This window comes from Aulonocara stuartgranti (assembly GCF_965226115.1).
Source record: "Aulonocara stuartgranti genome assembly, chromosome: 13".
NCBI lineage: Eukaryota > Metazoa > Chordata > Actinopteri > Cichliformes > Cichlidae > Aulonocara > Aulonocara stuartgranti.
Genome location: NC_138949.1, coordinates 1,367,420 through 1,382,602, shown reverse-complemented (window position 1 = coordinate 1,382,602; position 15,183 = coordinate 1,367,420). Strand labels below are relative to the sequence as shown.

General features: G+C 39.1%; 1 protein-coding gene across 3 annotated transcripts in view; it reads left to right on the top strand.

Moving 5' to 3' along the window:
* Nucleotides 1–6,547: 6,547 nt before the first annotated feature.
* Nucleotides 6,548–15,183, top strand: part of zswim8 (zinc finger, SWIM-type containing 8) — a 64,277-nt gene continuing 55,641 nt past the window's right edge. Inside the window, exons 1-2 of one of the 3 annotated variants that reach the window (XM_082556375.1) lie at nt 6,548–6,619; nt 7,934–8,177. In XM_082556375.1, the coding sequence (XP_082412501.1) occupies nt 8,000–8,177 (178 nt within the window). In that variant the 5' untranslated portion in view covers nt 6,548–6,619; nt 7,934–7,999. Of the gene's footprint in view, nt 8,178–15,183 lie in introns of all 3 variants that reach the window. The other 2 variants (XM_082556374.1, XM_082556373.1) reach the window with 2 other exon arrangements.

The window sequence follows — 15,183 nt, the reverse complement described above, 5'->3', positions numbered from 1 at the left end:
ATATTGAAACAAACAGAATTAGAATGAAAACAACGGAATTAGAATGTACAGAACAGAGTTTGAATGAAAACAACGGAATTAGAATGTACAGAACAGAGTTTGAATGAAAACAACGGAATTAGAATAAAAAAAACTGAATTGAAATGTACAGAACAGACTTTGAATGAAAACAACGGAATTAGAATGTACAGAACAGACTTTGAATGAAAACAAAAGAATTAGAATGTACAGAACAGAGTTTGAATGAAAACAACGGAAGTAGAATGTACAGAACAGAATTTGAATGAAAACAACAGAATTAGAAAGTACAGAACAGAGTTTGAATGAAAACAACAGAATTAGAATGTACAGAACAGAGTTTGAATGATATCAAAGGAATTAGAATGTACAGAACAGAGTTTGTATGAAAACAACGGAATTAGAATGTAGATGTCATGTTTCGGCTGTGTGGCAGGCAGGAGAGGACCCAAACGCAAACTCACAGAGACAAAAGGTAAACTCAAAAAACACAGCTTTATTGCTGGCGTGGAGTGGGACACGAAAAACAATACAAAATAAACTAAACTGGAAAAACTAAAGCACAAGGAGCCACAGGGAAAAATCACACAGCTATGATGGAGACTACGACACTGACAAAGAGAAACACAAGGCTTAAATACACAGAGGGATAACGAGGGAATGAGACACAGAAGGGGAGCACAGCTGGGAGTAATCAGGCTGGACGAGACAGAGACGCAAAACTAGAAACACTCACATGAGGCATGGACCTACAAAGTAAAACAGGAAACACACTGACTGAATTCTAAACATGCAAACTTAACAGCAACAGGGGAGACATAACATGGAACACAGGGAAGCCATATGACAAAGCCAAAGAGCAAAACCTAAGATAACCATAACTGAGATCTAGGGAAACACGAAACAGTACCACAAAGGACTCAAAACATAAACCATGATATAAAAGCACAGGATCTCTTCCAAAAATAGGAAACATAATGAGACGCAGACATGATAACCGGAACTTAACAACGTAAGACACAGACATGAACCACATGAAGAGCAGGGGAGACTTAACATGGGTTGGAAACACAAGGGGGAACTAATAAGCAAATGAACATAGGAGGCCTAATGAGCTTAACATACTATACACATTAAGATGAACTAAAACTCAAAACACTGGGTCCTAAGACCCAGGACCGTGACAGTAGAGAACAGAATTTGAAAGAAAACAATGGAATTTGAATCAAAACAACAGAATTGAAATGTACAGAACAGAGTTTGAATGAAAAAAAAGAATTAGAATGTACAGAACAGACTTTGAATGAAAACAACGGAATTAGAATGTACAGAACAGAGTTTGAATGAAAAACGGAAGTAGAATGTACAGAACAGAGTTTGAATAAAAACAATGGAATTTGAATCAAAACAACAGAATTGAAATGTACAGAACAGAGTTTGAATGAAAACAACGGAATTCGAATATACAGAACAGAGTTTGAATGAAAACAACGGAAGTAGAATGTACACAACAGACTTTGAATGAAAACAACGGAATTAGAATGTACAGAACAGAGTTTGAATGAAAAACGGAAGTAGAATGTACAGAACAGAGTTTGAATAAAAACAATGGAATTTGAATCAAAACAACAGAATTGAAATGTACAGAACAGAGTTTGAATGAAAACAACGGAATTAGAATATACAGAACAGAGTTTGAATGAAAACAACGGAAGTAGAATGTACACAACAGACTTTGAATGAAAACAACGGAATTAGAATGTACAGAACAGAGTTTGAATGAAAAACGGAAGTAGAATGTACAGAACAGAGTTTGAATAAAAACAATGGAATTTGAATCAAAACAACAGAATTGAAATGTACAGAACAGAGTTTGAATGAAAACAACGGAATTAGAATGTACAGAACAGAGTTTGAATGAAAACAAGGGATTTAGAATATACAGAACAGAGTTTGAATGAAAACAACGGAAGTAGAATGTACAGAACAGAGTTTGAATAAAAAAACAACGGAATTAGAATGAAAACAACTGAATTAGAATGTACAGAACAGAGTTTGAATGAAAACAACGGAATTAGAATGAAAACAACGGAATTAGAATGTACAGAACAGACTTTGAATGAAAACAACGGAATTAGAATGTACAGAACAGAGTTTGAATGAAAAGAACGGAATTAGAATGTACAGAACAGAGTTTGAATAAAAAAACAACGGAATTAGAATGTAGAGAACAGAATTTGAATCAAAACAATGGAATTTGAATCAAAACCACAGAATTAAAATGTACAGAACAGAGTTTGAATGAAAACAACGGAATTAGAATGTACAGAACAGAGTTTGAATGAAAACAAGGGAATTAGAATGTACAGAACATGTCATGATTCGTTGTGTGGCAGGCAGGAGAAGGACCCAAGATGCAGACTCACAGACACGGGGATAAACTTAACGATCACAGTTTTAATGCTGGCTTAAAGGTGAAACACAAAACAGTACTGAACTAAACTGGAAAAACTAAACATGAGATGTACCAGGAACCACGGGGAGAGTAACACACAACATGAGGGAGAACGCGACGCCGAACAGAGGAAGACGCAGACAGAAATACACAGAGGGTTAACGAGGAAAGTGGGAACACACGGGGAACACAGCTGACACAGATAACCATAACGAGACAGGGCGGGGTGAACATAACACTGACGGGAGACGGGCAGAGTCAAACAGGAAGTACACAGAGGTTCAGACAGGAGGAGAGAGCACGGGGAGAACACAGACATAACAGGCTGGGGAAAACATGGAATAAAACACGAAAGGGGACAAGGGCTCATGAATAGAGGGGCACACAGGGGGTGAGAGTCACAAAGGGAAAGCACACAGGGAACAACATAACAGGGCAACTCAGGAAACAGAACCTAAACAGGGAACTGAATACAAAAATACAAGAGAACTAAGAATACTGGGCCAACATGGCCCAGGACCATGACAGAACAGACTTTGAATGAAAACAAGGTGTTACGACTGTGACCGTAATTGTGTGTGAATTTGAGTGTCCAGGTGCTCCTCCGGGATTGGTGCATCTAGGGTGGATGGATCACACCGATTGGCTGACGACTGGGAGGCAGCGGATAAGAAGAGACCGCCAGGGACTGCCAATTCATTCATCCTCGGCCCAACCCAACCGGCAGACCGTTCACTGTGTCATACTATGTTAATGTAAGAGCATGTAGGGGTGGACCGCCTTTTTGGTTGATCAGTTTTCTCCTGTTTTTGTTAGGCAGGGAGGAAAGTGATTGTCGTTTGGTTTAGTTCTTTTTGAGTAGGTAAGTTGCGTTTATTCCTGAGATAGGTTACTTTTGTTTGTTGTTTTGGCCTTGGGTTCACCCTGAAGTTATGATGCTCCCTTCCTTTGTTTAACTGCACCTTGTTGTAAATAAATCACTGTCACAAAATATTAAGTGTGTGACGTGCTGCTTGGGGGTTGGACGGGGATGGATCACCCTTTATGTTGTGGTCTGGCCGCGCCTAGACGGGCCATAATTAGAATGTACAGAACAGAGTTTGAATGAAAACAACGGAATTAGAATGTACAGAACAGAGTTTGAATGAAAACAATGGAATTAGAATCAAAACAACAGAATTGAAATGTACAGAACAGAGTTTGAATGAAAACAACAGAATTAGAATGTACAGAACAGAGTTTGCACCATGGCAAAAGGTAGGCACGGATTTATTTCATCTGGATGGCAAGGACTATATTTTGGTGATTGACTACTATTCTAATTATCCAGAAGTGGCACAGCTTTCCAGTACATCAGCACAGTCAGTCATCACATACATGAAGGGCTTTTTTGCCAGACATGGAATTCCACAGTGTGTCATCAGTGACAATGGTCCACAATATGACTGTAGAGAATTTAGTGACTTTGCAAAACAATATGGATTTCAACATATCACCTCTAGTCCCTTGTATCCCCAAGCGAGAGGACAGGCAGAAAAAGGAGTCCAAATAGTAAAGAGATTGTTCAAAAAAGCAAGAGACAGTAAGACCGACCCTTACCTGGCTCTGCTAAGCTACAGAGCTTCATCCCTGGAGTGTGGGGCATCACCTGCTGAGCTACTCATGCATCGCAAGCTCCGCACCACACTTCCACACATTTCCAAGGAAAATGACAATGCACATGACGACAAGCTGACCGACAAAAGGATGAAACTCAAGCACAGACAGAAAATGAACTATGACCCACCCCATGCAGCAGACTGTGACAGCACTGAGCAGCTCCTTCAGTGGGAGACTGCAGCACCCACGGTGTGGGACGGAGAGATTTCGCAGGTCTTTCCTCCCCACTGCTGTCAGACTCCATAATAAAGACTTTAACTGATCAAGCACACACATCCATACATATGCAATAATACTAAGTGCAATAATCCTTTCTGTCATCGTTGTATTTTTACTCAGTTGTATATAGTATTTGTATTTGTATTCTATTTTTTATCTTATTGTATATTTATTTTATTTTATTCTACTGTATATAGTATTTTATTCTATTCTGTACAGTTGTGTACTGTATTTATTCTTATTGTATTCTAATTCTTGCCTCATAACTTTTGCACTGTCCACTTCCTGCTGTGACAAAACAAATTTCCCACGTGTGGGACTAATAAAGGTTATCTTATCTTATCTTATCTTATGACAAAACTGCAAGGCGTCTGGAACCGCTTCAGGAAAGAGATGTTGTGAGGATTGCAGGTCCAGATTTCTGGGACAAAAAAGCAACAGTTCTCAGTGAAGTAGGGCCCAGATCGTTTGCTGTTCAGACAGAGAATGGACAAGTGTTAAGAAGAAACCGGAGAAGTCTGTTAAAGACACAGGATGTTAAACATCAGGACACAGAGACTGGAACTGAACAACGAGGTGCTAACCCTGTTGAGCACCACAGTGAGCCTCCTTCACCTTCCCCAATGTCTGAGATACTGAGAAGGTCTACCAGACCTAAGAAACCTACAGAGAGGCTCATAGAACAAGTGTGAACTGTTGTGGTAAAGAATTGCTAAAAAAAACCAAACAAAATAATAATAATAATAAATCACAGGTAAATAACGGATAATAATTCATTTAGAATAGTAATTGTTCACCGACGTGTTTTTTTCCCGTTTTATATACTTCCAAAAAGAAAACCTAACTTCTGCCATTCAATGCTGAACAAATTTAAACTTTTTAAAATTATGCAAAATGCAAAACGCTTAGCCGTGTCTCTGATAAAACCTCTGTAATTTCAGAGGTATTGTTCATGTGTTGATTGTTGATTGTATTGTTCATTGTTGATTAATGGTTTTCTTTCGTTTTTGATGTACTGCAGAATATTTTTATAAAATCCCAGGCCAGGAAAATCACCTTTATGTTTTTCTGTGTTTTATCCTCAGCTACTGTGATATTATTCTGTTATTTTATGTTACCTTATATATGTAATCAAAGTAGTTGAATTAGAATACTGCTGTAGATCACATTATACCCTTTAATATAGAGTGTGTGAGCTGTATGTAGTTTAGTTCTCATTATACTTTTGAGTTAACAGAACATATTCACATATTAGTTCATTAGATAAATGTGCATCACTCTGTATCCTTGATCTGCTGGGAATGTGTTACACTGTTTTCTTGACATGCTTAATTGTTGAATCATGAAGAGAAGGTTGTAAGCAGGAGACTCTGTGTCTAAAGACAGGGGAGATAGACAGACCACATTCCACACCCCCACCTTACAGAAAGCAGAGAAACAACTGCCGAGGTCATAACTTAGGCGCTGTAACAGAGAAAAATGTGATGTTTTGGCTTTTACGACTAGCTGGGGGCCACTAGAGACTATAAAAAGCTGAGCAACCCGTCACCATTTTGAGACATGTGCCTGACCCTCTGGTAGCATCTCTCCCGTCCGGACGTTGTAATGCTCTGACTGTTGAATTGTATGGAAATAAATGATTGTTGATTGAGCATTGATACACCTAGTATTGTCCTTCCTTCAGCCCAAAGATTCAAAGAACTGCGTGTTTTCAACACTACTTTGACACAAAGGCATCTGCTGTGATGCTCACACCTTTGATAAAGTCTTGCGTGTGTCAGCTTCCTTTTTATAGATACAAAAATATGTAAATGTACTGATCTGAATTATAATATTTCTGGCTGTCAAAATTTCCCAGATTCAAATCGAATTGAATCGAATTAAATCGAATCGTGGATCAAATCGATTCGGGACCTTGTGAATCGGCATTGAATCGATTCTAGAAATCAGTGATGATACCCAGCCCTAGAGTACTATGCTGCTGGTAGCTTCGCTGTCAAATACAAAACGGGCTTTTGAAGTTTGGAGGCTGTGGTGGCATAATTAATTTGGAGGCAGTGGCTTAATTAGTGACAAAACTGATTACCCCAGATTAAGTATGACACGTGGATATACTCGATACATTATGCTTAACTGTATCGAGTTGGTTAATGCCTCGTCTCACAGCAGGCTTCTCCAGCCGAGCTACAGCAACGGGCTCAGCGGTGTCGTTCTAGAGCTGGCAACCGGAAGCTGTGATCAGCTGATCGAGGAGGAGCTGTAGAAGAGGTGAGCCATCTTCCCCCGGCAGACAGGTTGATACACTTTGATAACGCTTTGACGAGTGGGATAAGGGAAAAATCATCCTGATATCCCGGTGTCATTTGAAGGCATAGAGGATTTTAAGACGGACAACTGGTGACAGTTGCGAAGGGAGCTATCTAAAGGACTCGTTTGAATTTCTTCATCAGATCTGACTGAGGAATATGCCAGCTTTTACGTCAGATAGAGCCTCTAATATCAGCACAAAGAACGGAAAAAAATGCTAAGAGCGTGGATTTAGATCATAATATGAAACAAGCGTAACCTAGATATATGCCTAAGTCCGGAAGATATGCGATGTAAGAAAGTATGTAGTCCTTAATGTGCGGAAGGTGTACAACATCAGCAGTAAATGTAAACAAACAGCTATTCAAGCTAGTTGAACTTAGCCGACTGGAGGTTAGCTTTCTAATGCTAGTACATATAGCTAACATAAGGTAGCACAGCGAAGGTAAATCGAGCAAAATAAGCCTGTAGTCGGAAATATAAACGATATTTAATCGTAGTTTAACTGTCTACAGCGCATGACATGTTTATAGTATCCAAGTAGGCATTTGTTAGCCTATCTGCTAACGTTAGCTAATTCTTATTTCCATTGCAGATGAAAATGACATTAAAACTAGCTCATTAAAGGAGGAACAGAGAAGACACTTTGCAATATTAACACCACGGGTGTTTGACATCTTCTTTCTTGTGAGAAAGACTCTTTCAGGATCGTTATAATGCAGCAGTAGTTAATGTTGATACCCAGTGTGAGTTGAGCTAAATGCCTGAAAAGAGTAGGACGTCTGGATGAACGAAACCGCTTCGAGACTTCACGAGGCTTTACATTTACACCAACAAGCGTTTTTTTTTAACCTCTGTTTTCTATTCTTATTCGTGGCTCTATGATGAGAGAGTTTTTCATTTTCTACTTTTGACAGGAACGTTGCTTTGTGAGTTTGAGTCGTTGGGCATCTCAGCGGCAAAGTTGCCGTCAAAGACTTTTCACTATTCAGAGTTTTTGGCTTTGAATCCAAGTGTGGAAGGAAGCTTCACCTCTGCGCAGTGGCTTATGCCGACTGAAATCACAAATAGCTACGTAGACAAATATTAATTGTAGTTGTGCTGTATATATTTTTTGCAGACTATTCAAAGCATTGTTTTAAAAAATTGTATGTGTTTGAGGCGATAAGCCTCTCGGCAGTGATTTGGTTGTTAGTGGTCTCCCCTCCCCCAGTGTTCAGACTGACTCTTTTGGAGCTGTGGGCACTGTTTGTCGGGCTTCCCCTTGTTTTTTAGACGGCAGAAAGGCCGTAGACTCAAATCGCTGTCCCGGGACTCCTAACCTCTTTAAGAGTGGATGTAATGGAACTGATGTTTGCCGAGTGGGAGGATGGGGAGAGGTTCTCCTTTGAAGACTCGGACCGATTCGAAGAAGACTCTCTCTGCTCCTTCATCTCGGAGGCCGAGAGCCTCTGTCAGAACTGGAGGGGATGGAGGAAGCAGTCTGCTGGACCCAACTCCCCCACTGTCAAGATTAAAGGTCGGAGAGGGACACACACACACACACACACACACACACACACACACACACACACACACACACACACACAATGTGCTTCCATTCATTATACATACTTGAAAATGTACTATAGCAGTATTACCTGTTGCTGCTGGGAAACGCATTTGATGCTATGATATCTTATAATATAAACTATACTGTTAATTAATCATGCAAATTAATTTTTGAAGCAGAAACAAAACTGTGGAGTAATTTTTAAAACCTGTTAATTCAGTTGATATTTTATCATATAGAAGAAAAGCAGTCTGTCAGTTCCACTTTGCACTGTCAGATTAAAGTAAACATTTTGATTAGACTTTTAAAATACAATTACAAGAAAAGGTTTGTTATCACTAAGCACCAAGATGTTATTGCTGATCGGTCATGAAATTTGAATCTGACAATCTGATATTAGATTGTAATAATATAGTCTGATTAAACTAATAGCGCACAGAAAGTTCCAAATGTCTTTGAAAATGCTGAAAAAATTCTGTTAAATCAGTTCTGATTTTGCTAAATGTCCTGCTTTCAGGAAAGGATTCAATTACTTTTTTCTCGCATTACTATCTATATATTTACTATCTATATATTTTGTAATAAAATAGTCATACAGATGGCAGGGTTCTTCCTCCATGGAGAAGTTTTATTGACCTGCTTAGACTTTTTTTAGTAAGCACCAAACAAATGCATGAGCAAAATGCTAACATGTGAGAACAAATTCAAACACTCTGTCGTGTTTAATATCAAACAGCAGTTAACAAGCAGCATAGAAACTTAAATATAATGTCTTCAGTTTCCAGCTGTCAGCTCTCCTCTCACACCAACCCACTATATTTTACAGAGGCACTGCGTGAGCCACATCAGGAGCAATGTTTTTGTTTTGAATGGTTCTGACGTCTATGCTGTTCATGGTCTGAATGTGGAATTGTTCTCAGTTGTAGTCTTAGCTCTCCTTGTTTTAGCTGTAGTTTTTTAAAGGGTTGCCAGCACTCACATATGACACCTTTGCATTGTGTGCTGCAGTTAAGCACCAGCAGAAGTCTAAACTGTGCTTGTCTTGTATCTGAGGAAGTGATGACACTGTGGATAAACTTTTTTGTCCAAAAGTAATACTACACAAATGCTGGATATTAAGACAAATGAGGAAAAAAAGTCAAATTTATTTATATAGCACATTTAAAACAACAACAGTTGACCAAGGTGCTGTACATTTAAGATAATCAAGAGATAAAAATAGCAAAACAAGATTTAAGAAAAAGAAGTATAAAATGAGAAGATTTGAGTAAAATATAAGACAAATAAAAGTAGTACAAACTTGAAAGTGTCCCTTCACAGCAGAGGTCCTGATGTGAAAGGGCAGTTTGTTCCACAATTTAGGAGCAGTTACAGCAAAGGCCCAGTCTGCTCTGTGCTTTAATCTGGACCTAGGGACAGCCAGGAGCATATGAACGGCAGACCTCAGTGATCTTGCAGGAGTGTACCAATTTAAGCGATCAGAAAGCTATGAGGGGACTAACCCGTGCAACGCCTTAAAAACGAATAATAAAATCTTAAAATCAATTTGAAAACTAACTGGTAGCTAGTGTAAGGATGCTAGTATGGTCTCGCTTGCGTGTGCCAGTCAGTGCTGCAGCTTTTTGGACCAACTGCAGTCGGCTACCTGATGACAGACTGACACCTGAGTCTGACACTACTACAAAAGTCAGGCGAAATGAAGGATGGATAGCTCTCTCAAAGTCTGTAAAACAGAGGAATGGCTTCATTTTTGCAAGCAGACAGAGATGAAAGAAACTGCATTAATCTGTGTGTCAAACATACTGTACTTCATACTGTCAAAAATCACTGCTAGGTTCTTCACAAAGGGTTTTTTATACATTTATAAAGGGCCAAAGTCATAGTGGTCACAGGGACCAAACACAATGACCTCTGTGTTCTGTGCATTTAAGTTAAGAAAGTTGAAAGCCGTCCATGCCTTGACATCCTCCAAACAATCTAGCAAACCCTTCAGAGGACTCACAGATTTACGTTTCAGTGGTAGGTAAATCTGTGGGTCATCAACAATGGAATGAGATGCTAAATAAGATATGAGGCTTGTGACAGTTATTAGACACAATCTTAGAGAAACACTTTAAGCCATTTTCTAACCCACTTCTCTTAAATGCTGAAGTCTTGATTGAGTGTTTGAAGTGTATTTTAGTGTAACCACATTTATATGGTGTTTATCAAATAAGCATTCATTTAGAGACCACTTTGTTTTATATATATATATATATATATATATATATATATATATATATATATGTATATGTATATGTGTATATATATATATATATATATATATATATATATATATATATATATATATATATATATATATATATATGTGGATGATCTGATATCCTCGTGTTGGTGTTGTTCCCAGACCATCATGAAAATGTTGTTCCAGGTTCAACATTGCAAGTGACCAATCACATTGTTGTGACGTTATTCTTTTGCGCGCCAAGCCATTCGTGCATTTATGAAATTCCAATGTTGCAAGGACAATATCAATTCTGCTTACTGTTTATTAAAGGGTTAGGGTCAGGGTCCGTTGATCGGCGGACAGAGGCGGTTTCTCGCAGCTTAAGTACAGTTTTTTGTTTTACGCCGGTTTTTCCTGAAGTCGCAAAAGTATGACGTCACAACATTCTGATTGGTCACTTGCAATGTTGATCCTGGAACAACATTTAGTATGATGATCTGGGAACAACACCAACACGAGGATATCAGATCGTGCATATATATATATACACTTCAAGGACTTTAAATACCTCACCTCTACAGTCAATTTAGATCACCAATTACACTAAAATAAATGTCTTTGGACTGTGAGAGGAAACCAGAGTACCAGGAAAAGCCCTGAACCGTAAGAAAATGCAGTTCAGACATTAACACCCTGGGTTCAAATCGGGACCCTTCTCGCTGTGAGGTGACAGTGCTAGCCACTTCTACAGTGTGCTGCACGTAAATACAGTGAGGCTACAGTTTCTTGTTAGCAGATATGCTGACAGTTCAGTGGGTTATGAACATAATTAAAGTTAACTTGTATTTCTGCTGCTGACATGAGCTTAAATGGTGGACGAAGGAACATCCTGAAGTCTTTTTGGCATTTAAACCTTCTCTAGTATCCAACAGAGCTCAGCTTGTAAAGGGCTAGTTGGGGCGATCGTGGCTCAAGAGTTGGGAGTTCGCCTTGTAATCGGAAGGTTGCCGGTTCGAGCCCCGGCTTGGACAGTCTCGGTCGTTGTGTCCTTGGGCAAGACACTTCACCCGTTGCCTACTGGTGGTGGTCAGAGGGCCCGGTGGCGCCAGTGTCCGGCAGCCTCGCCTCTGTCAGTGCGCCCCAGGGTGGCTGTGGCTACATTGTAGCTTGCCATCACCAGTGTGTGAATGTGTGTGTGAATGGGTGGATGACAGGTTGTGTAAAGCGCTTTGGGGTCCTTAGGGACTAGAAAAGCGCTATACAAATACAGGCCATTTACCATTTAGTTCATCAAATGCCAGAAATTAAAAGGTCCTCCAAGTGTTTTTGTTGTCGTGGAGATTTCTAATTGTTAAATGTTCCTTAAATCCTTTCATTAAAAAAAGAATAAAAATCTTTTTTCCATTTCAAATATACACAAAAGAATACAGAAAAATTACATTACATCAATCCACAAAAAGTCTATATTGTGTCATCTCAATAGTTTGTTCCTGTTACAAAAATATTTCAGTCCTCACCCTGTCATCGATACATGATTTTGATTCATTCTTTCATTTCTCTCAACACCGTTTCTGCTGAAATCTTATCTTGTGAATTGCGTTGGTGGTTCCAGTTTGTACCACCTCTTTGTAATGGCTTTCTTACAAGCTACTAACAGGATTTTAAACAAATAACTGTTTTCTCCTGATACAGTATTTCCTTCCATATTACGTAAATACGACAGGGTACATGGCCTTTTTATATCATAACCCTGAAATTTGGCAACTACCAAATAAACAGTCTATGGAAAAAAAAATGCCTGAGCAAAGTCAAAAGACATGAGAATGGTTTACATTTCCTGTTCCATGTGGTCTCCAACATGCCTGTGTTGGAGACAAAGATTTCCTCATTTAGGGGGAACCAAAAAGTCTTATCAAATCCAGTCTTCTCCAGTAAGACTTTGAATTTCGCTTCCTTGTGCATACTTCTGAGTTTTGCCACTAAGCCTCATAATCTTTGTCAGACCAGCAGATTACAGGTCGAATTTGTGCTGCATGGAAATATTTCATCATGTTTGGCAGTGCCATGCCTCCATGTTTGCTCACCTTCATAGTTTGAAATGTTATTCTTGGCCTGTTGCTATTTCATGTAAGTTTTATCCATGTTTTTAAAAGGCTTAGGTACCTTCATGGGTCCCCTTAAAAAATGCCTCTATTTTTGAGCCAAAATGCAGTGAAAGGAAAATTCACCTTTCCGTATTATTCTTAATGTCTTCAGTCACTTTGATATGGTTTGCTTCGTGTAATTCATGGACGTCAAACTCATTTTACATTATGGGCCATTTACAGCTCATTTTGATCATTTTATATTAAGTAGGCTGGACCAGTGAAACTTGCTTTTCTGTTTTTGTAAAAAGAAATAGTAACAGAAAACAGTAATAGAAAATACCTTGCTTGTTATTTACATTTAATTGTGGCACCAGTGTTTAGAAAACAGTGCAGCTTTGGTGAATCACTTGTAAGACTAACCATACCTGCCATATTAGTCTTTGCTGGTCCAATTCTGGCCCATGTGCCTTATGTTTGATACCCACAATATAGTTTATCGTTCTTCTTGTTAAAGTAACTTGTAATTTCATTTTTTGCACTCAATTTTCATATATATATATTTTATAACTGTGTAATTTTGAATACAATATAGTTCAATGCTCAAATAAGTGTTTTAGCCAGACTCCGCAAATTTCTATATCCAGAAAAGAATACAGAGCTAAAGCCGATTAATTAATATTGGAAGACATCTGTCTAGATGATCTAAATAGCAACTTACATCATCAGCCACCCCCAACCTGTACCACTTTAAGATCGTTATTCTGCCGTATTGTGTCAATGTTTTTATAAAAATTGCAAAAAGTGTTGTTGTTAAGCAAAAGTCTGTGTTGTCTGGTGTACAGGTAGGTGCAGTTGTACACTCTGTCTCTCATTTATTTTTAACCCATTGATCCAGATCCAGATTTCTTAAGTACCTGGTATAGTTAACATTAACAAATGCGTTTTCAGCCTCGAGAGTTATTGAGGCCGCACTGATACAGTTATGTTTAATATATTCAGTGATACGCAGGATGGTTCTTATGTTATCTTGGGTTTAATTGTCCCTTAATAAAGCCTATTTGATCTTTAATTGATAATGTCTTTCATAAGGTGTTCATATCCTTGAGGTATACACTTTATATACATCTACTACAAGCCAGTTGGAACACCTGGTTCTGAACACCACAAAGACAAAAGGTGATCATGGTCTTTCAGAAAAACAGAGCTGACCCACCTTACCACTGGGTCTTTAGTGAAGAGACGGGTCACTAAATGATGACTGTGTGGAGAGAGTTCAGGGTTTCGCATCCCTGGGCACCATGATGTCTATCGACATCTCCTGGATTGTAAACACAGCTACCATCATCAGTGCAGACGCTGCTGTGCCTTCCTGTCTGAGAAACCTGCAGGACACCGGACCTCAAGGCCTGGAGTTCGACACCCCTGGTGCAGAAGGTCATTAGCTGCCCTCTATTAATACATTAATACATCCTGCTGCCTCAGTAGAGCTGAGGCAATCACAAGAGACTCCACCCTTCTTCCATCTCACCTGTGTGACCTGCTGCCCTCAGGGAGACGCTACAGGTCAATTCAAACCAGGATTAACAAACCCGGCAACAGTTTGCTTCTGCCAGCCATCAATGCTGACCACGTCCCTGCCTCACCCGAACTCACACATCAGCACCCCTACCACACATATAAATATCACATACACACTGCAACACACAATCACAAATAAACATCACCACCACCGCACAAGACGTTACCATTGCACATCTGTATAAACCTTGTACATTTGGAAAGTTGGTATTTTTAGATTTGTTTTTACTGTTAGTTGTTGTGCTTCTAATTTCATTTAACACTGGATGCTTAATGACAATAAAAAGCTTGCTGGTAGATGGTTAGTTGTGTGTGTGTGTGTGGATTGGATGGGTTGTTTTTGACATCTGGTAAAAATTCTATGTCAACAGCACTTACATGAATATATTTACTTAGAAAACTGGTGAGGAGTTGAATATGCATTTTACCCCCTTTTTTATTGCTAAGCAAGTAAAATTGACAGATATTTTGCAGATAGAAACTTACACAGCTTATTTTCGCTAAAACATCAGTTGCTCCCTCATTGGGTGTGAGTTTCAACTGATGAAACTACAGTGGGGCAAAAAAGTATTTAGTCAACCACCGATTGTGCAAGTTCCCCCACCTAAAATGATGACAGAGGTCAGTAATTTGCACCAGAGGTACACTTCAACTGTGAGAGACAGAATGTGAAAAAAAATCCATGAATCCACATGGTAGGATTTGTAAAGAATTTATTGGTAAATCAGGGTGGAAAATAAGTATTTGGTCAATAACAAAAATACAACTCAATACTTTGTAACATAACCTTTGTTGGCAATAACAGAGGTCAAACGTTTACTATAGGTCTTTACCAGGTTTGCACACACAGTAGCTGGTATTTTAGCCCATTCCTCCATGCAGATCTTCTCGAGAGCAGTGATGTTTTGGGGCTGTCGCCGAGCAACACGGACTTTCAACTCCCGCCACAGATTTTCTATGGGGTTGAGGTCTGGAGACTGGCTAGGCCACTCCAGGACTTTCAAATGCTTCTTACGGAGCCACTCCTTTGTTGCCCGGGCGGTGTGTTTTGGATCATTGTCATGTTGGAAGACCCAGCCTC